We start from the raw sequence: 20,441 nt of genomic DNA, 5'->3' as shown, positions 1-20,441 counted from the left end.
TTCTTTAGCTCAAGGTTTTAAAAGAAATGGGTGCCCCTCCTCATTAATTAAAACTTCTCAGTGTGGCTTCTGATGATTTAAAGAGGCACAGCACCACGCCTATGAAATTTTAGAAATTAAAACACACTAAGTACTAAAAATTACAAAATGATGACAAGCACCAGTTAAGGCAATCATCATAAAGCCCCGGACAACCCTAAATGGCAACCGATTGTTAAATGCCTGGGTGAGAACAAGTCATGAACTGGCACGGAGGACTCTTCAGGCCAAGAAATGCTCTGGGAATGCGGCCTGCAGCCTGATGCCCCCTCAGAAAATGACCTTTCTCTGGACAGTCCTTGCCTGATTTCTGACGGTGGAAAGCTGTTAGAGCCATGATGGCATGCCCAATGAAAAACAACAAGGAGATGGGCTTTTTGACCCAAGAACACTTGCCATACATCCCATTTTGACATGCTCGACTCTTGAGGCATGGGCGTGCGCGTGCACGCACACACACACACACACATGAAGTGGGAGAGGGAGAGAGAGGGAGGGAGGGCAATGTTGGTATATGCACTTTTCTCAGTGCAAACATCCATTCAAGGATATATTCATTCATACCTATATTTTAAGCTGTCTTTCAGGGGAAAAAACCTTCTGATGCTGGCTTACACAAAAACAGAAACATGATTAACACATAATTTTAATAAGAAGCTATAATTTAACATCTTAAGTTCAGTCAAGCAACCTCTAGGACTAATCAATCATGAGGCATAGAGCAAAACCAGCAAGAAAAAAACCATGTATAATAACCCAGGGCCAGCATAGGTACTAAAATCAATCTGAAATGGATGAGCCTCCAAAGGCATAGACAGCTGTGCATCACCACAGATGTATTTCTATAAATGGGGTGTGTGTGGGGAGGGGGGTACCACTGAAGAGGCCCCGTCTCCAGTTTGCCTAAATGCACCTCTTTCAGCCGAACTGCCCAAATTAGCACCTAGAAGCTTTCCTGGAGGAAATTCCCTCCGGAAACAAGGCCCGCGGGTGCCGCTGTGCACCACACCGAAGGAACCAGGTGTCATAGGCTTTTTTCCTAGATGCAAGGGTGCATCACAGGTATTTTCATCTACTGCTTGGAGGGAGTAAGAAAAAGTGACTCACATCATTTTGCTTGCGCTGCAGCTCCTCAAGTAGGACCAAGGTATCCTCATCGGCAAGATCACAGGGACGCTGCCCCTAGAGTGGGGAGAAAACGGATGGCTTGAAGGGGCTCCTATCACAGCTGCCTCAAAGCTTCAGTACTCAGAAGAATAAAGGCGGGGAACACAACAGGCGCAGCAGCTCCTTTCTGGCGTAACTGTACATCTTTTGAGCCGCCAACTCTCCTGCCATCAAACACATCCTCCTACTGAAGAAAACAACACGGAGGGCCTCTCTTATTTCTAGAGTTGCCACCCGCCAGGCTGCGGCTCTTCTGATTCCGACTGCTATTTTGAGGAAGGAAGAGCAAACCATTTGTAGGAGTAGCTCCTACTCAAAAAGACCAGAAGTGCAGCAAAAGGAGATGGCGAGGGGCTTTCAAAAAAAAAAAAAAACCAGACGGACAGACAGACACGAACCCACAGCTATTTCAGGACATTCAGCTTTGCCAGCACCCTTCACCGTCCTGCATCAGCCCAAGGGTCCCCCACCCCCAGAACCCTGAGCTCTCCCTAGCCTTTCTGCAGGATCTGTGAGCATCTATTTGTGTCTCCAATTAGCAGCTTCAGATTCCCCCTTCCGCACGCATGTGCGCAAACACACGCCTTTGACCATTTGGGCTTTTCTCTTTATGGTTGCAACTTTAAATGCTTGACTGAACAGACTCATCAGTTAAAAGAACTGTTCACATTACTTAAAAAGCATTTCCAATTAATCCTCCTGACATATTGCACTACACCCCTCGCCATTCGTAGCCTGCACAGCAGGAAATGGGCAGCATCCTAGACAAGGCATTCTTCCTTCAGCTCCTGCAGGAATGGGCCTTCATGTGATATATAAGCACTCCATCCAAAACCAAAGTCAGCTTCCCTTATAAAACTACTGCTTTTATCATATGCAGATTCATATTGTATGTAATTGATACAGTTGCTACATACAATTGATTGACTACAGTTTGATTATTCCATTAACAGTGCAATTCTATCGATGTTTAGAAAGAAAAAAGCCCTACACCTCCCAGCAAGACCCAGCCAATATGGCTGCCTAGGGCATGCTGGGAGATGTAGGACTCTTTTCCCTCGCATAGTATGTATAGGATCGCACCCTAAGATTTCTGTCATGGAGGGGTGGGGAATGATGCTCACCCACATGTTGCCACCCTTTCACTCTCAAGCATGATGTTTACAAACATACGAAGCTGCCTTACAGAACAGGACGACCGGCCCATTCTGTCCAGCATGCCAACCCTGACAGGCAGGGCCTTTCCAATGCCTCAGGCAGGGAAGAGTCCTCTCCAAGCTCTCAGTCGGAGATGCCAGAGCATTACTGTTTCCTACCCACCCATGGCTGCCCATCCCTCGCTCTCACCACATTGTTGAGTGCCTCCATGTCACAGAAGTGCTCAGCCAGAAGGCGACAGGCCTCCTCCACTCCCCAGTGTGCCGCCGCATGCAGGGGAGTCCAGCCATCTTTATCTTGGACATTGGGGTCATAGCCAGCTTGCAAGAGCAGCCTATAATGGAATAAGAGAAGGCAGTGACAGGGTGCCAGGGAACCCTCTGCTCGTGGGCGAAGAGAACCAGGTTGGAGAAGCACTGGTCCTACATTGAGAGGGGAGAGGCAGAGTCTGATGGGTTAGAGCAGGGGTGGGCAGGACGGAGGTCTCTGAATGCCTTGGATGCCCAGCTCACAGCATTCCTGGCTTTCGGCTATGCTGGCACAGGGCTCTGGGAGCTGAAATCCCATACGTGGGGGGGCTACATTCTGCTAATCCCTGCCTTATGAGATGGGTTCTGACAGAGCTGCCCAAACCCTTCTGAGTGCCCACAAGCCTGGCTCAGTGCAGGAAATAGGAATGGGTATGGAAAGGTATGAACTGGGACCTCAAGTTCTTTGGGAGGCAAAGGTGATAAAATGAGCTGGAGGGGTGGCGTAGGTGGGGCCTGCCGCAACTCCTGAGGCCCTTTTGGTTGCACAGAGGAGAGGGCACGAGGTGGCCAAAGGAGGAAAGGCCTGGATGCGCCTCTTTGCTCCAAGGCACTAAGAGGCAGCCAAGGTGCAGAACGACACCTCCTTGGCCTACGCTTTTCCCAAAGCCCCGCCTGTGCTTGGGGATGTTTGGCGAGAAAGATGGAATCTGGGAACCAGACCCCAAACACACTCGACACCCAGAGAAAGAAGCAGTGATGCAATTACCCAGGGCTGGGCAAGGGGATGTGGGAGGTGGGTATGGCAAGTTCCCAAACCTGTTGAGGCAAAAAAAGATCTGTGGCATGACTTGGCAGCCATCGTGAGGACCTCAGTGCGCCAACTGCCTTTAACATCGTACCTCAGTCTAGAGAATTGCTCTAGACTGAATCGGAGGAAGTAGGGCGAAGGATCCCATTCCTTACTCGGCAGGTTGATTTGCCCAAGAGTGAGGCGAGAGGGGGGTGTTATCTACCCTTGGAATGGCTCAGGGAACGGGCCACAAAACCAGCCCCTCACCTCATGACCTCGACGTAGCCTTTGGCAGCTGCAACATGCAGGGCGGTGGCCCCGGTTTTGTGATGTGGCTCATCAGAGATCTTGCCGGCATTCAGCCACTGGCGCGCATCACGGAGCATCACCTCCTCCTCCTCTCGCTTGGCTACCTCTATATCTACCCCTGGAAAGAGAGATCACCACGAGGGAGCGAAGGATGAGTGGTGCAGACGCCTGCGCGGCTGCTCTGCAACTGACTGCTGGCGGGAGAGGGCAGCATGCACCACCCTTGCCCCCAGAACCAGAGCCTCTCCTAAGCAGGAAGAGCCGCAGCGGGAGGCCAGCCTGGCCCAAAGCGCACGTCAAGGCCTGCTTACAGGTCACCACCTTGCCCGGGCCTTGAGGGACTGACTCCCTTCTGCCTTCTTCCCCATTCCCCTTTCCCTGGGTCATTCTAGCCTGGCAGCCAGGTGGTGGGACCCCCCCCCCCCCCCCCCCCCGCCGCCATTAAGAGACTATAACTAACTGCAAAGCAAGATGCAAATGCAGCAGTAAATCAGTACAGCTTCTTTAACAATGCTGTGAAATCCTGGAAACAGGATACTTGTAAAGCTTTTCTAACCATTATTTTTCTTCTTCTCATTACTGTTTTTAGGAAAACTCCAAGAATGCCTGCTGAGACCATGACAGATTTTCTATAATTCCACTGTTAGAAAATGTGCATTCCCTATAGAGCCCCTTCAGCTTCACTGGGTTTAGACGCAGGATAATTTATACACAACAACAAACACATGCATCTTTGCAGAATTCATGCAAATCACTTTGGGAAAGAATTTTAATATTAGTTTAACCCTCCTCTGGTAACTGGGCAGGGGAATTTCCTAGTATGTCTGAGATCAGCCTTTTATTTTGCCCAGAGAAAACACTGGGTTGAGAACAGTATGATGGGCTGCCAATTGCAACTTACAAATTTCCAATTACCGTTTCACTAAAACATTCATGTTTGACCCTGTAACCTTCCTGTACCGCCACGATCAACAAAGTGAGGTGGGAAGGTAAAGCCAGCAAGCTGGAGGGAGGCTGGTTGGAGAGGCCTGGCAAGCCCCAGAGGGCCCACTGGCTGCGAGCAAGAGGGTCTGGGGAGAAGCAGGGAGGCACTGGCCCTACGCGAGGCAACGAGGGGGTCCACGGGCTCCGTTTACCTCTCTTCCCAATCTCTGAGCGCAGCAAGGCCTCCATGTTGTCAGCTTCGGCAATGTCCAGGGGCACGTCCCCATCACTGTTCACGGCGGCAATGTTGGCACCATGGTCCAAGAGGTATCTGGGCCGGACGGTGAAGCGCAGGGTCAGGTCCATGGGCCCGCCTAGCCCAACAACAGGCCTCCCGCCTCAGCAGGACGGCTGGGCACTTTAGAGCCTGTGCGTTCCCGGACAAGGTACACCTCCCACCGATTCCTCTGGCTTCCAAAGCCCCCACTCCCAACCCAGACCTGCCTCCCTCAACAGGACCTTCTCTAGAAACACAACAGCCTGCTCCAGTTAAGGATCAAGTCCCTTGGAGGTATTTCCTGTATGAAACAGGGACTTCTCGATCTATAAAAAGGAAGGTGAATCACAGATGATGGCAGGACTGAAGCACGGCTAGGCCAGAAAGGACGTGTGAGACAACGATTTGGAGAAGGCGGTAGAATCAGAAGAGCTGGCTGCAGGCTTTCTGTCAGGCCAGGCCACCAGATGTTGCTCCTGCCTCCCAAATACAGTCACTCCAACCTCCCTTGCGTCTCAGTTCAGAGCCCTCAGCAGTCCAGCTCCGGTGGCGCTCCCTCATTTCCAAGCCTTCTAAGGAAAACCGTGTGGGACTGGACCAGCCCCAGGCAAGCACTGTGGTGCTGCTTCACTCCCCAGGCTCCAGCCACGCTACTGCGCTGTTCCCTGGCCAGTCCCCTGCGGCTAGAGCCACACTGGGAGGAGAGGAAACACGGCGGGTGAACTCGAGCTGGCCTGGGAAACAAGACAGGGGGCTCTGCTGCAAACCTCACTTCTCTTGCAGAGAAGGAAGCAAGAGAAATTGCGGGCCTACTGGTAGTGCCCAGCGACATTCTTGTGAATGTGTGAGACAGGAAAAGGGCAAACAGAAGCCAAACCACCTCTGTCTCCTTACACAGCTGGGACACCCCAAGGGGTTCAAGCAATAACTGGGGTGCTGGGGAGGTCACAGGCTTTAGGATTGCCACCAAGTAAGGCCCTGGTCCAATAGCTTTATGCAAAAGGCACATCTCTTGTGAGTCAGTAGAGGCACCCAGCCTTACTAAGCCTGACACCTTCCAGATGTTATGCATCAGTGCCAGCAAGCACCGTGAATGGTCAGAAGGCCTGGGAACAGTTTTCCAAACACTCTGGAAGGTACCACCTGAGCCGAGAAAGCCTGCAGTTACCCGCGAACTGGCACTGCCTGGGGACATTCTCCCACTCCCAGAACTCACTGTGCAATCTCAATGTAGCCACAGGAAGCAGCAACGTGCAATGGCGTCCAGCCCTCGTTGTCCGCCTGGTTCACATCAGCTCCGTTGGCCACCAGAAACTCAACCACCTCCATGTTCTCATCTATGCAGGCCTGGAAGGGACAGAAGACTTGTCACAAAGAGGCAGGGCATAAATGCAACAACAACAATCATTACCAGGAAGTTCCCGCTCACCCAAGGAAAACCTCCAAATCATATTCTCTTCTCCAACGCAATACCCCACTCCCCTATTCCTTTCCCAGCACCACAAAGAAATGCACCATTCCGCCATTGTCTTTGACAATAAAAGAAGCAGGCAACTTCTCAGCCCTGCCCCAGAGCAACGAAGGAATACCTTTCCACCCTTAAAAACATCCTAAAAGAGATTTAGGTAGTAATTTTGGGTAGGATGCCACAAACACCTCAGAGGTTTTTAATTCCTAAATGGGGCTGGGAGAAAAGGTTGCTGGGAACTTTGCAATGTTTATTCTGTTCCTGAGCAGAGCTTGTGCCTGGAAATGTGATGCCAGCTGAAAAAATGGGGGCGGGTGGGAGGGAGAGAACACAATAGGGAAACAGATTTAAGGGAAACATCAGAAAAAAACTTCCTAGCAGTGAAAGGATTGCTGATCAAGAATAAGCTGCCTGAGGAGGTCACAGAATGAACTGATGCAGTGGGGTTCGAACAAAGGCTTCTAACATGGGCAGGTACATGCACCTTCTGTTAAGGGCAGGTAGTTTGATGATGCCCTAGGTCAGTCTTCACCTACCAGATGAAGGTTCACCAGTGTAAGACTGCAATTCCCATCACCCCCAGCCAGCACCACCACTGCATCGTGTTTTCTGGGCAGGTCGGCAGTGGACTGGCAGCAGACGCTGTTTGCCACTCGGTCACTTGCCTGAAGGGAACTCCAGCTCAGCCTAGCCAAGAAACCGTTCCCTCCAGCCATGCAACAACTACGAATCACCCAGGAGCAGCACACTCACATAATGCCCCTACATGTGCAAAATGCCTCTCATGCATTATCTGACTGTAATCCTTCCAACAACCCTGGAAGGTGTATGGCGACAAGCTGTGGTTTGTGCACTCTTCATGTGCCTGCAGAGCCCTGGAGCGGCCATTCACTCCTCCCCACTGCCCAGCTGACAGCAGCCAGGATGTGTGTGTGGGAGTCCAACACATCACATGTCCTCCCAGTCAACAGCAGCGGGGAAGGAGTGATCAGCCCGGGCAGTGGTGGGGAGAAGGCTCCAACCTAGCCCACCCACTTCCAGCGCTCCCAGCACACATGTGGCCCATGGGACCAGAAAGGCCACCCGCTTCTGCCAGTGCATCAACCGTACAGCACATGGAGGTGCATGGACGCATATGCACGTGTGTGTGTGGGTGCGCGCGCCAACCTGGCGGGCTCACAGCAGAGACCTGATTTAAAACAGGTCTCTACTGATTTCCCGCTCAGTTTCTTCACATCTCTACTACAGAAGCTCTGCCAGGCTTACAAAGCTGAATGGCTACTCCAAGGTTTTGATACAAGCTAGAGGTTGCCAGGGCTCAAAATGACTGTTTGTGTGCCACCTGTGAGGTGGCACAAACCACCCTCTGGCAGGGCAAGGGGAAATGAGAAGGAAAAGCACGCAAATCAAAGGGGCACTGCAGGCTGCAGCTGACGCACTCTCCAGAGAGCCATAAGCCTAACTGTCAAACCAGGGTCTGACATTGCAGCAGAACTAGTAAACTGTGGTTTGCACTTGCTCTTCAAATCAGATTTGAAAGCCACAGGCTGGAGGACTAGCGTAAGCCAGTTTGCTGGTTCAAATGCAACGACAAACCATGGCTGTGATTAGGATCAAGGGTAAGATCTAGTTGGGCTATACCCTTGTTGGGGTGATTCTGGTTCAGTACGAAGGCAAACTATAGAGTGACACTGCGCAGAGGGGCAGCGACTGAATCACAGCGAGCGAAAGACTGAGGACGCACGCAGACACGGGGCCTGTTCCTGCAGAATATAGGCAAACCAGTCCATCTTGTAATGGCAATGATGCAGTGTGTGCAGCATTGCTTTCAGCTGAAGCACAGAGGGTTACCTGCTTTAAAAATGCAAAAAACAAGCCTGCACTTTCCATCTTGCCCCTGCCCCGAGTCCATGCTGAACAGCAGATGTGTTGCAAGATGCTATGTGCACCCAAAAAATCATCACTGCAGGAGACCTGCAGTTCTCTTGAGCCCAAGTTGGGGGGGGGGGAGAGGATAGGATTTGGACCAGCAAGTCTTTGATGTCTCTTCCTGTGCCAAGAATATGCAGCTGTGCTACTTTTCTGCTTCCAGCACAAAAGACGTCAGAACTGAAGGCAGCAGCTTCTGTTAGATTTCATCTGCCTTTAATAACAGGCTTTGGATTTGCAGTCAGAGAGACCATGAAAAGTAAAACTGGTTCAGGCAACAAACGACAGCCATGTGGGTGTATCATATCGAGGAGACTTGGAATAAGAATTTGGGATGTCTTGAATCCTCTTCAAAAGAGAAATACCGAGTGAACTGGCACAGGGCAACTGAGTAAACAAACTTTAGGGTTCTCTTAGTATAGTATCAGGGGGAAAGGATCCCAGGCTCTTTAGAGATCGCCCACTGAACCATATGGCGCTGTCTTTGGCAGAGTCAGAACATTGGCCCATCTTGTCCAGCACAATTTCCTTGGATTGTCAACAGCTTTCCTGCTTTTCCACTGAATCGTCCCTCCCTAATTCTGCTTGCATTTGCTAGTGTGCAACAGTACAAAAATATATGTGAAACTAGTCATACTGTCAAGCCCAGGAATGGAGAAACTCAGTTTGAAGGTTGGATTCCATCTCGGAGAAGCTCTGGGGACCATCTTCCAGTGGCGGGTGGGGCAAAAAAGACAAAACATGTCAATGTTTTTTAGCTGAAAGTTCTTCCTGCCAGTAACTGAGCCTTAGCAGAGGCATTTCAGTTTCTTTATCATTGCAAGAAAACTGCATGAAAACTGGGAAACCAGCAAAACAACCTGTGTTTGAAGGAAAGTTTAGCGGGTGTCCAGGGGAAGGGGCAGTGGTCATCTGAGGAACCCCAGAGCACAGGATGTGACACCTAGGCCGGAGCTTCCCCACCCTGGTCTAGTCTGTTGCTTTCATTGGTTCTCAATGCTGTTCTCTCTGGGGTCCGTCTCAGACCTACTGTATGCAGCAATGCCAGAGGCTAAACTTGGGCTTCACACTGGAAGACGCACATACACCATTGTGCTACCACACCATAAAACTGAACACTCTGCACCCCAAATCCCAAAATTCCATGCCCAGAAAAGCATCAGTTTGTGCATGGCATTATACTTCTGTTGCTTACTGTAGTCTGCCTTCAACAAACCACGGACAAGATTAAGTTTGCAAGGCACTGAAGCCCATACCCCTGAGCACCGGGAAATCCAAGATCTGACCAGGGAGAGCTCTGCATGTCCAAGACTATCTACCTAGGCTCAGAGACTAGACACCTCCTTTTCTTAAGCCCAAATGACTAGCCAAAGGAGGCAGAGATGTTCAGTTGCACATATATCCTGAAGGGCTTGGTCCTGCCTATTCTTGGAAGCTAAGCAGGGTCGGGCCTGATTGAAATCGGGATGGACGTTGCAAACTGCCCAGACAGTTTCATCTACAGGCAGTATAGAAATGAAATGTAATGTTGTTGTAGTAGTAGTAATTGCAGAAGGCATGCTAGGTGCCGCATTACGCTCTTGAATTAGATGTTGTGTGTGCCTTGCAAGATTGTCGTTCATTCACTGAATCAAAGGAACCCTGAGAGAGAGGTTGGGGACAGGGAAAGGGACTGGCTCAAGCTCACCAGCGAGTCTTGTCATGGCTAAGCTGTGAACTGACCCTGGGCTTCCCCAGTCCAAGTCATAGGCTTGTTCCACTGCACTGTGTTGGCTGCCCCCCCACAAATAACCAGAGACTAGCTGGTGAGTATCTAAGACAGCTTCAGGGTCTGGAGAGAAAGCAGGACACTAGCAGGACAGCCTGTCAGAGCTGAATGCCAGGTTCCAATTAGGTCCCTTGTGCAAGGCCTGAGAAATCCTCCTTCAGAGGATACCTGCTCTGGGCATGGAACTGGAGAGCCCTGCAAAGGGAAGGAATGAGCCTGGATTGCTACCATCCTCCCCACAACCCTAAGTTCTCATGGGCTTTGGGTCAAACAGGTGCAATTCAGAGACTGATACAAAGGTGACCTCTGCCATCACCTTGGCCACAGCAAAGGGAAGAAAGCACAGAGAAAGATGCCGGATGTTTCGCCTAACCCTCTGCATGCTGATATCGAGAGCCTTGGCCTGGAATGTAAAGATTTTATTTTCCACAAACAAGAGTGAGAGGCTGGTGTTGGCTGAAGCTCCTCGGAAACATTCCTGGGCTGAGTGTGCTGCGAAAGTGTTACTCTTCTCCTTGTTAGGCCCTGCTTCCCAAGGAACCTGGCACCCGGGGTGTGGTCCTCCTCCCTAGCTCTGCATTGCCACTGGACTGCAAGAGGTGGCACAGGGGTACATATGTGCCTGAGACTTGCTGCAGCTGAGCACTAAGCCTCTCCTTGGAACATCAGCCCTCCTCCCCCTCCCAACAAAACAACGCCTCGTCAAGGGAACAGGATGCATTTAGAAAGTACATTCTTTGGAGTTCAGCAGAGAGGGTATTTTTCCCACTTGCCTGTTCCAAAAACCTAAATATAGGTAACTCCCCTGACAAACAACTGTTGGCATCCTGAAATGCATTAAGCCTTTTGGATTCTAACTAAACTGCTTGTAGTTCTGAATAAGTTTGTCCCAGCATCTTTCTGCAGATTGTTCTTCTATCATGGAGAGAAAACATAACCCAACAAGGAAATGTCTCATTTCAAAGCATTTTGAAGACTATACTAGAATTTGTCTGCAGCTATGATAGCCAGAAATTATTTTTTAAAAATTGTTCCACAATTCCTACTACTCTGAGTAAAAACTATTCAATAGCAAGCTTGCAGCTAGGAGAGTCTCTGATTGGGCAGCGTCTCCCTTCCCAAACCTTGGACCATTATGCTCCTGAATTGGGCATGGTTTGAACAGTGCCCACCCCGTCAAAGAGTCTTGAGCATGCCCACCAATCTGTCTATTTATGGCTACACCTTGGAAACTTGTCCTGCTCCCAGCTCCCAGCCTTTTTTCAGAATCTAGAGAAAACAGTTCAGAAACAGGCCTCACACTCCCTGCACAGAACGTGCTGTCCAGCTGGCCATTCTAAACTCTGCCCTGGCCAATGGCCAGAGAACTATCAGAGGGGCCACCAGGCAAAGAGGCCCAACAGATGGGTACTCTGGGAACCTACGGCAAAGGAAAGGCTCACGGATCTTCTGAGAAACAAGCAGAGCCTGAGGCCAACCAGGGAGGTAGCTAGAAAACAGGACTTGGTTCAGCCTAGAAGAATAGCTCATGGGAGCAGGGTTACCCAGGCTGAAATTACCGAACGCTAACAGCTAGGTTGGCCTAACTTGCCCCTAAAAGGCAGCCAATGGCTGCATCTTTAACAGAGTATCTTAGAGCAGACATAGCGTGCTGCCCCACGGCTGGCCACTGCAGTGCTATACCGATGAATAAGCAGCAACTGATTTGAGATTTTTGGTGGAATTAAATCATCTGCAACCCCGCCCCTACTCCTACCTATCAAGGTCAGCAGTATACAACTTTGCTGCTTTGGTTTATGTTTAGGGCAGCTCTGCACACACTGTCTTAAGAGTTGGAAGGGACCTCTATGGCCATCTAGCTCTGCAGATGCAGGAAATTACTCCTACAGCACCACCAACAGGAGGCCTTCCAGTCTTTGCCTGAAATCCACCCGAGAGAGAGCCCACCCCCTTCCAGGGCACCCTGCCCCATTGCCAGACAGTGTGTACTGTGAGGGAGACTTTCTTAATGTCCAGGTCAACTCCCCCCACCATTTTTGGGGACAATTTGAACCCACCGGTCCTGATCCTCCACTCCAAAGCAACACAAACGACATCTGCTTCATTCCACACATGACAGCTCCCCAAATATTTGAAGGTGTCTATCAGGTTGTCCAGTCTTCTTTGACCTGGTATCCTGCAGTGTTTTGGAGTATAACTCCCATCTCCCCAACTATTGACCATACTAGTGAGAGCTGAGGGAAGATGTAGTCTGAAACATCTGGGAAGGCTGGCGGTCATGTTTTATTCTCTTCCCCAGAATAAATGCATTGAGGAATGCTGATGAGGCTGGGGTTCTGAGCGGCACCCGTACTTTCCACTTTAGTGCAGGGAAAGAACACAATATTGGCATTCTCCACGTGTGATGATTTCTTCTTAATTCAACTGTTCCTCAGCGAAGCTCAGGGTATGTCGTTTGCGTCCCATTTTATCCCCATAACCCTGTGAAAAAACTAGATTGCAAGACAGTGGCCTGCCAAGTTAGGACTCCAACCTGCGTCTCTGCAGCCCAAGGGTGACACTAAGTCCTGCGCCACACAAGCGCTCCTTATGGACAGAAGAACTACCAGGGCACACGGGGGGGGGGGGGGGGGTTCTTTGCAAAACTAACCTGAGCCCTTCCCTCCAAGACTACAAAATTCCTCAGCTTGTACAAACTAAAACAGGTTTGCATATTGGGTCTCATCTACCTTACTTCAGCTGGCCAGAGGGAGAGGCAAAGAGCTATGCAAGGCACTGCAGAGCTGTTACAGCAAGTCCTTTTCAACCTTCCCACTTGTTTCTGAGATTTTACAACCTAAAAAACTATATATTTTTCTTTTAAGTTGGTTCCAGATGCAACAATTTTGCAGGATCTTCAATGTTCAGGTGCTTAAGAATCCTCATCCCAATTCACTCCTTTCGCATGCACCCAAAGCCGCCCAGGAAAACCTCAACAAGGCGGCAAACATCCATCCCACATTCCCTGCCTATTGCTCCCTACGCCACAAAATGCCTAGCCATTTATTCCCTTTAGTATTAGTCCTAAATCCAGGACAACCCCCCTACATGGGGGAAGCCCTCAACTTCTCTCCAAACCAGGGCTTCTTTCTCCCACCTCACAAGTCAGTTTGACAGACTAGTGTTTAGAGATGGTGGGAGGATGGGGACCAGGGCAAGAAGCCAAGAAGCATCAAGAGAATGAAGTAATGGAAAATGAACCAGAAGTGTGTGTGTGTTGGGAGTGGGGGGCGGGGGGGGGGGGAGCAGCCCCAGAGGCTCCTAATGAGAATCCCAGGAAAGAGAAATTATATTTATTTATTTATTCCTTGTATGAGTCGCTTCATAGACAACGTTCTCAGGGCAATATGCATAATAAAAACAAATGCAGTATATCCAATGAAGAAATACACTGAAAGAATTTCAGGCCGTTTCCCCCTTCATAGCTACACTATATACACTTAGGTAAATATATTCCGTGGGAGTTGCGTGGAGGGGATGCGATCCATAGGAGTGATCTGCTTCAAATTCCTGCATACTGGCAGACTTGCACAGAATGCAGCCAACCCGTTCCTGGACCATTCAAATGGATCCTTCTCTCCAGCTGACTGGTTAAGGCAGTGGGCAAATTTGAGAACTGCAGCAATGGCAATCCAGCAACCACCACTGCTGGATTGGTGGACTCCTGCTCTGGCATCTACCTGTTGTATCTGGGGATGTCAGGCTCCATCTTATTCAGCAAAAATATTTACTTCATTTCTACCAGGCACTGCACTCTTTCTTTAATAAGAGGTTATCTAATTCAGCTAATTGCTGGCAGCGCAATACAGGAACGTTTCTTTTCAATGCATTTTGGCAATGTTCAGTACTTGCCCCTTTTTGTGCAGGGGGGAGGCTATTACACAAATAAATTTTGTATTGGAACAGCTTTTAATATTCACTGATGTAAACTGATGCTCTTTTAAATTATTTATCAGCTTCATGGAAATTAAAAAGTGGTCAGCATAAATGGATTCTCTGCATCCTTTGGACAGCTATAAAACTGATATTGCAATGTTGACATGATAAACACTCACTTCCTACAATGCAATGGACAGAAGACTTTACAAACTTTCTGTGTTTGAATAAACAGCACACAGATGCCAACTCCAAATGGATTTGGTGTACTTTTGTTAATATCTGTGTACAATTGTTAGCTGCATGCATTTCATACAAATTCATGCATGCTACACTGCAGACCTCTGTATTAGGGGGGTCCAGAGCACTCAAACCACCCCTACCTAAGTTTCCTCCAGATGTCTTGAACTACCGTTCCCACCAGCCCCAATCAGTATAGATAATGGTCAGGACTAATGGAAGCTGCTGTCCAAAGCATCTGGTGGACACCAGATTGGGAAAAGCAGCACTATGGCTTCCTTTCACAGTAGGCTGCTGATAAAAATTCTGCCCCTCCTCCTTGGACAGGCCCATACAATGGATCATCTTACGCTGACTGATCAATCCCTTTAGGATTCCTATTACAGACTGGCTCCCCATCTGGTCACACTGCAGAGAGACCACCACAAAAATCAAGGCTGCATTTGTTCAACAGATTTATCAGAAAGCCAGCCTGCTTGAGTATAATGGGACTTCCTTCCAATTAAGCATGTATAGGATTGCACTCTGTGACAATTTGGCTGAACCAGAAAGTGAAGGAGAGAACCAGTGGGGAGGAAGGACCTTATGAGCTCTAAGCGCTTATGTCATGCCAAAGCTATGACTAGATCACAGCCTGGCCATCACACATCCCATGAATGAGCGGTGTGCTTGTGAACACTTGCCTATGCACTCCTCCTACCAGTGTAAGTAACTAGACTAACCAGTAATAGAAAGCTTACTGTGACATCTGAACCTGTGCTTCTGGTTTATTGTGCTCTTTACAAGCCAGGAGCAGGCTGGCTTGTTTTGGAGGAATAAACCAGAACCACAGGTTTGAACATCACTGTAAGCATTTTACCTCTTCCTCACTTGGCCACGCATGTTAGTAGGAAGAGCCAAGCAGAGCAAATAAGAGCTGGCTTACGATTCTGTGCAAGCGTGATTTGTGTGAAGCACAGAAGACAGGATGACATCATGGCTATTCAGCGGAGGTCTGAAATGAGTAAGAATTGATTCAGGATGACCAGGAAAGTAAAAAGAAAACTTGTTCTCTTCTAGTTTCATCAATACGCCAGGCAAAGACCTTTTTATTCAAGCGGCATTTTAACTGTTAATATTATTGGATTTTATCTGGCCAGGGCGGCTTATTTTATACTGTATTGTTGTATTTTTAATTTAATATTTATATTTTTAATTTATATTATAGTTAGTTAACTTAGTGATGTAAGCCGCCCCGAGGCTTCGGCGAATGGGGCGGCATAAAAACGTTTTAATAAATAAATAAATAAATAAATAAAACGCCTATCATAGGTCTATGTGAGAAATGAAAAATAAATTATGACTTTTGTTGTTGACGTCTTTGCAATGTACTAACATAAAAGTACAAGGGAACCCAAAAATTTACTAAGTGAGGGGATCTTGAAAAACAAAATTAACTAACCTGGTATAAGGTCCTTACCTCTGTATTTAATTCCCCTGGTTGGTCAGGACTAGGACTGGGTATGCTCCTTTCTTTAGAGGCCACACCCCTCTGACAGCAGCTTTCCCAGAGAAAGAAAGTACATGTCTCCATGGGACATAATGGAAGGCCAACCATACAGAGTACACAATTGTCGCAGAAGTGACAAACGTTAACAAAGTGATACCCAACCCTTGAAACTACAACCTGCAGTTGCATGGTTCCAAAGTCTTGCCTGCTGTTTGGCTAGGAAACAGACTACTAGTGCATTAAAGGAAGTGGAAAACCTTTCCCACACATTCACAGAGCAACCCTGTGGTCACTAGAAAGAGGCTAGATGGCCAAAGGACTGCTTGGATCCCCTGTGAGATAGAAACATCCCTCCAACTGTGTAGCTGCAGATCGCCACTGCCACTGCAGCCGGTAATGAAAGAACCATGCCAGTTGGGTCTCCCAGGTCAGAAGACTGACCTCGGAGAGGGGTTTTTGAGGGCATTTGGAGGGAGAGGGGAGCAAACTAGAATCACCAAGATATGAAATATCCTGGCAGCACCTCATCTTTCTTTACTCCCACTCAGAGCTGCTCGTTTCGCACTGTGAGCGGAGTACAGAGGACAACCCTGCACCATACTTCTCCCTCCCTGCACAGGGTGCTTGTAATCCACTAAGGGGTCTCTTCCTCCAAGGGAGGGTTTTGGGCATCGCAACAGAATTACTCCCCTTAAAGGATACTTAGGAATTCTGGGATTCTGCTCTGTATTAGCATGTAACTGTTCAAACCAGCAAGGGGAGTATCTGTTCTCCCAGTGCTGATGACAGAAGCAGCTCAACCTTTGGACATAAAGTGGCTGTATCATTCAGGTGAAGAAAAAATATCACCTTCCAGGATTGTGCAACACAATCAGCATGGATAGTGAAAGATTTCAAAAAGCAAAGGTAGGGTTCTGCCTGAAAACTCTAGGAGAACAAGAGCCAGCATATCACATGTGCCTCATAGAACTGAGTAGGATTAATAAATTTGATGTACAAGAATGCCATCCCCAGAGCAATTGTGAAAAGCTCTATACCTTCCTTGAGACTTGGTTGCAATGCAAGTCATCCATTTATGGGACAGATGCTGCATTGAGATGTATCATACAAGGTACTGCTGCGCTGAATTAAAGATCATCTCTCAACTTGGAACAGCCAATGATTAAGCTTTCATTTAAACTGTGTATGTGCAAAATTGCATACGATGCATTTTTTCTCCTTGTCAGATAAAGCTGTGCCTAGATTACCAAACATGAGCTGCCACGACCACTAGCTCTGGCTGGGAGTGGTTCCCTCCAATCCCTATCTATGTGTAGTAAAAAAAGTGGAGCAGCTCAGAGCTGATTGTAGCTGTCTGGCACCATGAAATGCACCCTTTGCAGATGCTCAGAGGCAACCTCATCACTGCTCAATCCTTATCCTAGCAAAAAAAAAAAAAAAAAGGAGCCAAGTACTTGCTATTGTGAGTGGCAGTGGAAAAGCACTCTTTACATGATCAGAGCCACTCTCCTTATTATACCTTCCAGAGCTGAACGACCAATGCAAGAGCTCAATACAGGAAAATTCACATCCCCAGAATATCTGCACTATCTTCCTCATCACAGATGTTCAAGAGTATCGGCCCTGTAAGTGCGTCCTGGCTTTCTGATTGCGAAAGCAAGGCACTCTGCATTGCCTCAGAGGTACTCTTTCGTTCGTGTAGCTTTTCCGCACCAAGTGTCGGAGTGGACCCTCACGCCTATTTGGCCACCAGCAAGGCCAGAGAAAAGCGGGAAAAGAGGAGGAAGACGGGAGCGAAAAGCGAGCGCAGAGCCCTCGGGCGCCCTCACAGCCAGCCCGGGTGTACCTGGTGCAGGGCGCTGATGCCGTCGGCGTTGGTCCCGTTGACGGCGCCCGAGTCGGCGCGCAGCATCTCCCGCGCCGCCTCCAGCTCGGCCCCGGCGCAGCAGGCCAGGAACTCGGCGGCCGCGTCGAAACGGACTGCGCGGGAGCGGCCGCCGCCGCCGGAGCCCGGACCGGAGCCCATTCCCTTCACGGACACAGCCTCCGTCTCAGTCGCCGCCGGCAGTCCCGGAGAGGGCGAAGGAGCAGAGCCGGCGGGAGGCGGGGCCGGGCAAAGAGCCGCCGCCGCCGCTGCTTCGGCCGCCGCCCAGGCTCGGAGCTGCTCCCGCCGCCGCGCCCGGGCGCCCTCCCCCTCGGAGAGGGACAGCAGCGGCGCCGCCATTTTCTTCCTCCTCCTGCCGCCGCCAGCCCGGCTGGGCGGCCCTCCCGGCCCAGCTCTATCTCCAGCCGAAAAGCGGCGGCAGCAGCAGGAAAAGGAGGAAAAGCAACACCTCTCGGCTTCCGTATCAGAACGGGAAGGGAAAAAAGGGCGTGGAGGAGGAGGAGCGCGAACGAACTTCGTGCTGCCTGATGGGAGATGTAGTCCTGCAGCAGCAAAAGTGCAAAAGAGGCCAGAATGAGGTTCAGGCTAGATTTATTTTCTCGACTTAATCATCTATGGAAACGGAGGCTGCAGCCAAGAACTTGGAAAAGCAGCCATGACAGAACTAGAAAAGATAATCAAGTGTAACAATGGAAGCCCAGGCCTGATCACTATGTGCGGGCGTGAAAGCCGGGCAAGAAAGTTGACGGGAAGAAAATGGATGGTACTGGAGGAGAGCTTTTCAGTTACCCTGGACCTACAGAAAGATGCAAAAGTGCCCTGAAAGCAAAAATGACAAAAGTGAGGCTGTCGTGCTTTAGGTACTTTATGAGAGAGCAAGACTCCCATTGAGAAGACAATCTTGCTTAGGGAAAGTCAAAGGCAAAAGATCAAATATGCCATAATTTAACTCCATAAGGGAAGCCACTGTCTTGAATTTACAAGAACTCAGCAGGGCTGTCAAGGGCAGGACATTTTGGAGGGCGCTCATACAAAGGGTTGCCAACAACAGTACTGGCCCGGGATATCTATAAATGCACAGCAGTTTTGCTCTAACTCAGCTCCATCTTAGTTTGTTGTTACTCATGCCGACCCATCGCGACCCCATGGACAACATTTCTCCAGGCTCTTCTGTCCTCCACCATCCCTCGGAGTCCACCCAAGCTCACACCTACTGCCCCAGTGACTCCATCTAGCCACCTCATCCTCTGCAGTCCCCTTCTCCTTTTGCCATCAATTGTTCCCAGCATCTTAGTATCCCATGTTGAATTATAACCTCCATAATTCTCAGTCAGCATGGATGGGAATTGTTAGGGAATCCGTGCTCCAAGGCTTGCCATTTCTGTGGTGAAAAAACCATTCTAGTTTACCCTGGAAGGTAGAGTGGAATGTTAGATCATTTATGATTAGACAAGGAAGTGTTGCTCTTTACTATATATATATCTATGAGGGTGGGTGGGAAAGTGTGACTTTTTGTTCCCGCCTCCCATTCGCAAGTGTTCCTGGGATAAGAAGTCCACGGGAAGATAGAGCAGCTCTGCAGCATGCCCATAGAGATACAAAAAATAAAGAATACCTTGTGCTGAATGGTCTCTCTCCTTCTCTCCCTCCCTCGCTTGCTCGCTCTCTCTCTCAGACTGTCTCGCTCACATGCACATTATCTGAACCATTATCTGCACTTGTTATAAACTGAAGTGGCTTCTCATTTTAATTTCCACTGTTTGTTTGATTGATTGATTTCTAGCCCACCCCATTAGCCACACAGCTCTTTATAGTGTTTGACTAAAGATATCACAAAGGATGGAGGGAAATCTTTGTTGATGCACAACTTGAATAAAAGTCAGGACAATTTAGAAGTGGCCATTGCCCAAAGGTGCCATTCTAAACTATGATATGGCATTTCTCAAAATCGTTCTTATGATGCCTTAGAATTTAGAATGGAATATTGGTTTAATTTTACTCCAGAAGTGAGAATAAAGAGTTGGAAGTGTGCATCTGACTTCTTCTCAGGCTGCATTTCTATGGCCTCTCCTTTGCCTAAGACTTTGAAAGGGGCATCTAAAGAAAGAGTGATGAGGTAGAAAAAATAGGTTGAGGTAGAAAAAGTGTAGAATGATGCACAAATTTACTCTGTATCAACCATTCTGATGTATAACTGCCTGGTTTTCAACTCTAATTTCCAAGGCAAAATACTTAATGTATAGTGTATATTTTTAGAGAGGTATCATAGAGTAACACTATCAGTGCTGGCTTTGGCTTTCGGAGGCCTCTTGGGTAAGACACACTCTAAGGACCTCCTTCCTCCAGGAGGTCTCCCTTCTCCTGCCATTGTCACCCAGTGCAATTGTTCCTTGCCTTCTTTCCCACTATGCTGCCACTTGCTTGCTTGACCAGCAGAGAGCCAGTGTGCAAGCCAGCAGGGTTATTTGTGGCTTGTCCCTCTTTCCATTATATTGTCAAAAGGCAAGTGAAGAAGGCAGGTGAAGAGGAGAAGCAACTCCAAGAGTTCTGTCAGTAGGTCCCTGCTGCTGCATGGGCCCTTGGCAGTTGCCCACACATGCCTATCCTTGGCACTGAAACCAGAATACAGCAGGGGCTGCAATCCAGCACATGCTTCCATGCAGGAGATCCCAGATGCAATTCCTGGCATCTCCAAACAAGGAAGGGAATGATCATGTCCGAAATCCTGGCCATTTACCACTGGTCAGTGCTGACTAGTGATGGGAACTTTCCATCTGCCAGCCCAATATGGCCCATGGGAGTTGTGCCATCCAGTCTGCCAGCTTCCCTCCC

The 20,441-nt window shown here is 49.0% G+C and overlaps 1 protein-coding gene across 5 annotated transcripts in view; it reads right to left on the bottom strand.

Moving 5' to 3' along the window:
* The window catches only part of PPP1R12C (protein phosphatase 1 regulatory subunit 12C), a 40,370-nt gene extending 22,326 nt beyond the window's left edge, over positions 1-18,044 (bottom strand). For 4 of the 5 annotated variants that reach the window (XM_044447859.1, XM_044447861.1, XM_044447860.1 and 1 more), the window contains exons 1-6: positions 17,571-18,044; positions 6,132-6,262; positions 4,851-4,969; positions 3,673-3,832; positions 2,554-2,698; positions 1,147-1,221 (exon numbers count right to left, since the gene is read on the bottom strand). In XM_044447859.1, coding sequence (XP_044303794.1) covers positions 1,147-1,221; positions 2,554-2,698; positions 3,673-3,832; positions 4,851-4,969; positions 6,132-6,262; positions 17,571-17,948 — 1,008 coding nt within the window. In that variant the 5' untranslated portion in view covers positions 17,949-18,044. Of the gene's footprint in view, positions 1-1,146; positions 1,222-2,553; positions 2,699-3,672; positions 3,833-4,850; positions 4,970-6,131; positions 6,263-15,160; positions 15,183-17,570 lie in introns of those variants that run through there. The other variant, XM_044447863.1, reaches the window with a different exon arrangement.
* Positions 18,045-20,441: the final 2,397 nt, after the last annotated feature.

The sequence above is a fragment of the Varanus komodoensis genome, unplaced genomic scaffold, assembly GCF_004798865.1.
Source record: "Varanus komodoensis strain SLA01 unplaced genomic scaffold, ASM479886v1 scaffold53, whole genome shotgun sequence".
Classification (NCBI taxonomy): Eukaryota; Metazoa; Chordata; class Lepidosauria; order Squamata; family Varanidae; genus Varanus; species Varanus komodoensis.
The sequence above is the reverse complement of the archived record's forward strand: the minus strand, read 5'-3'. Positions and strand labels throughout refer to the sequence as shown.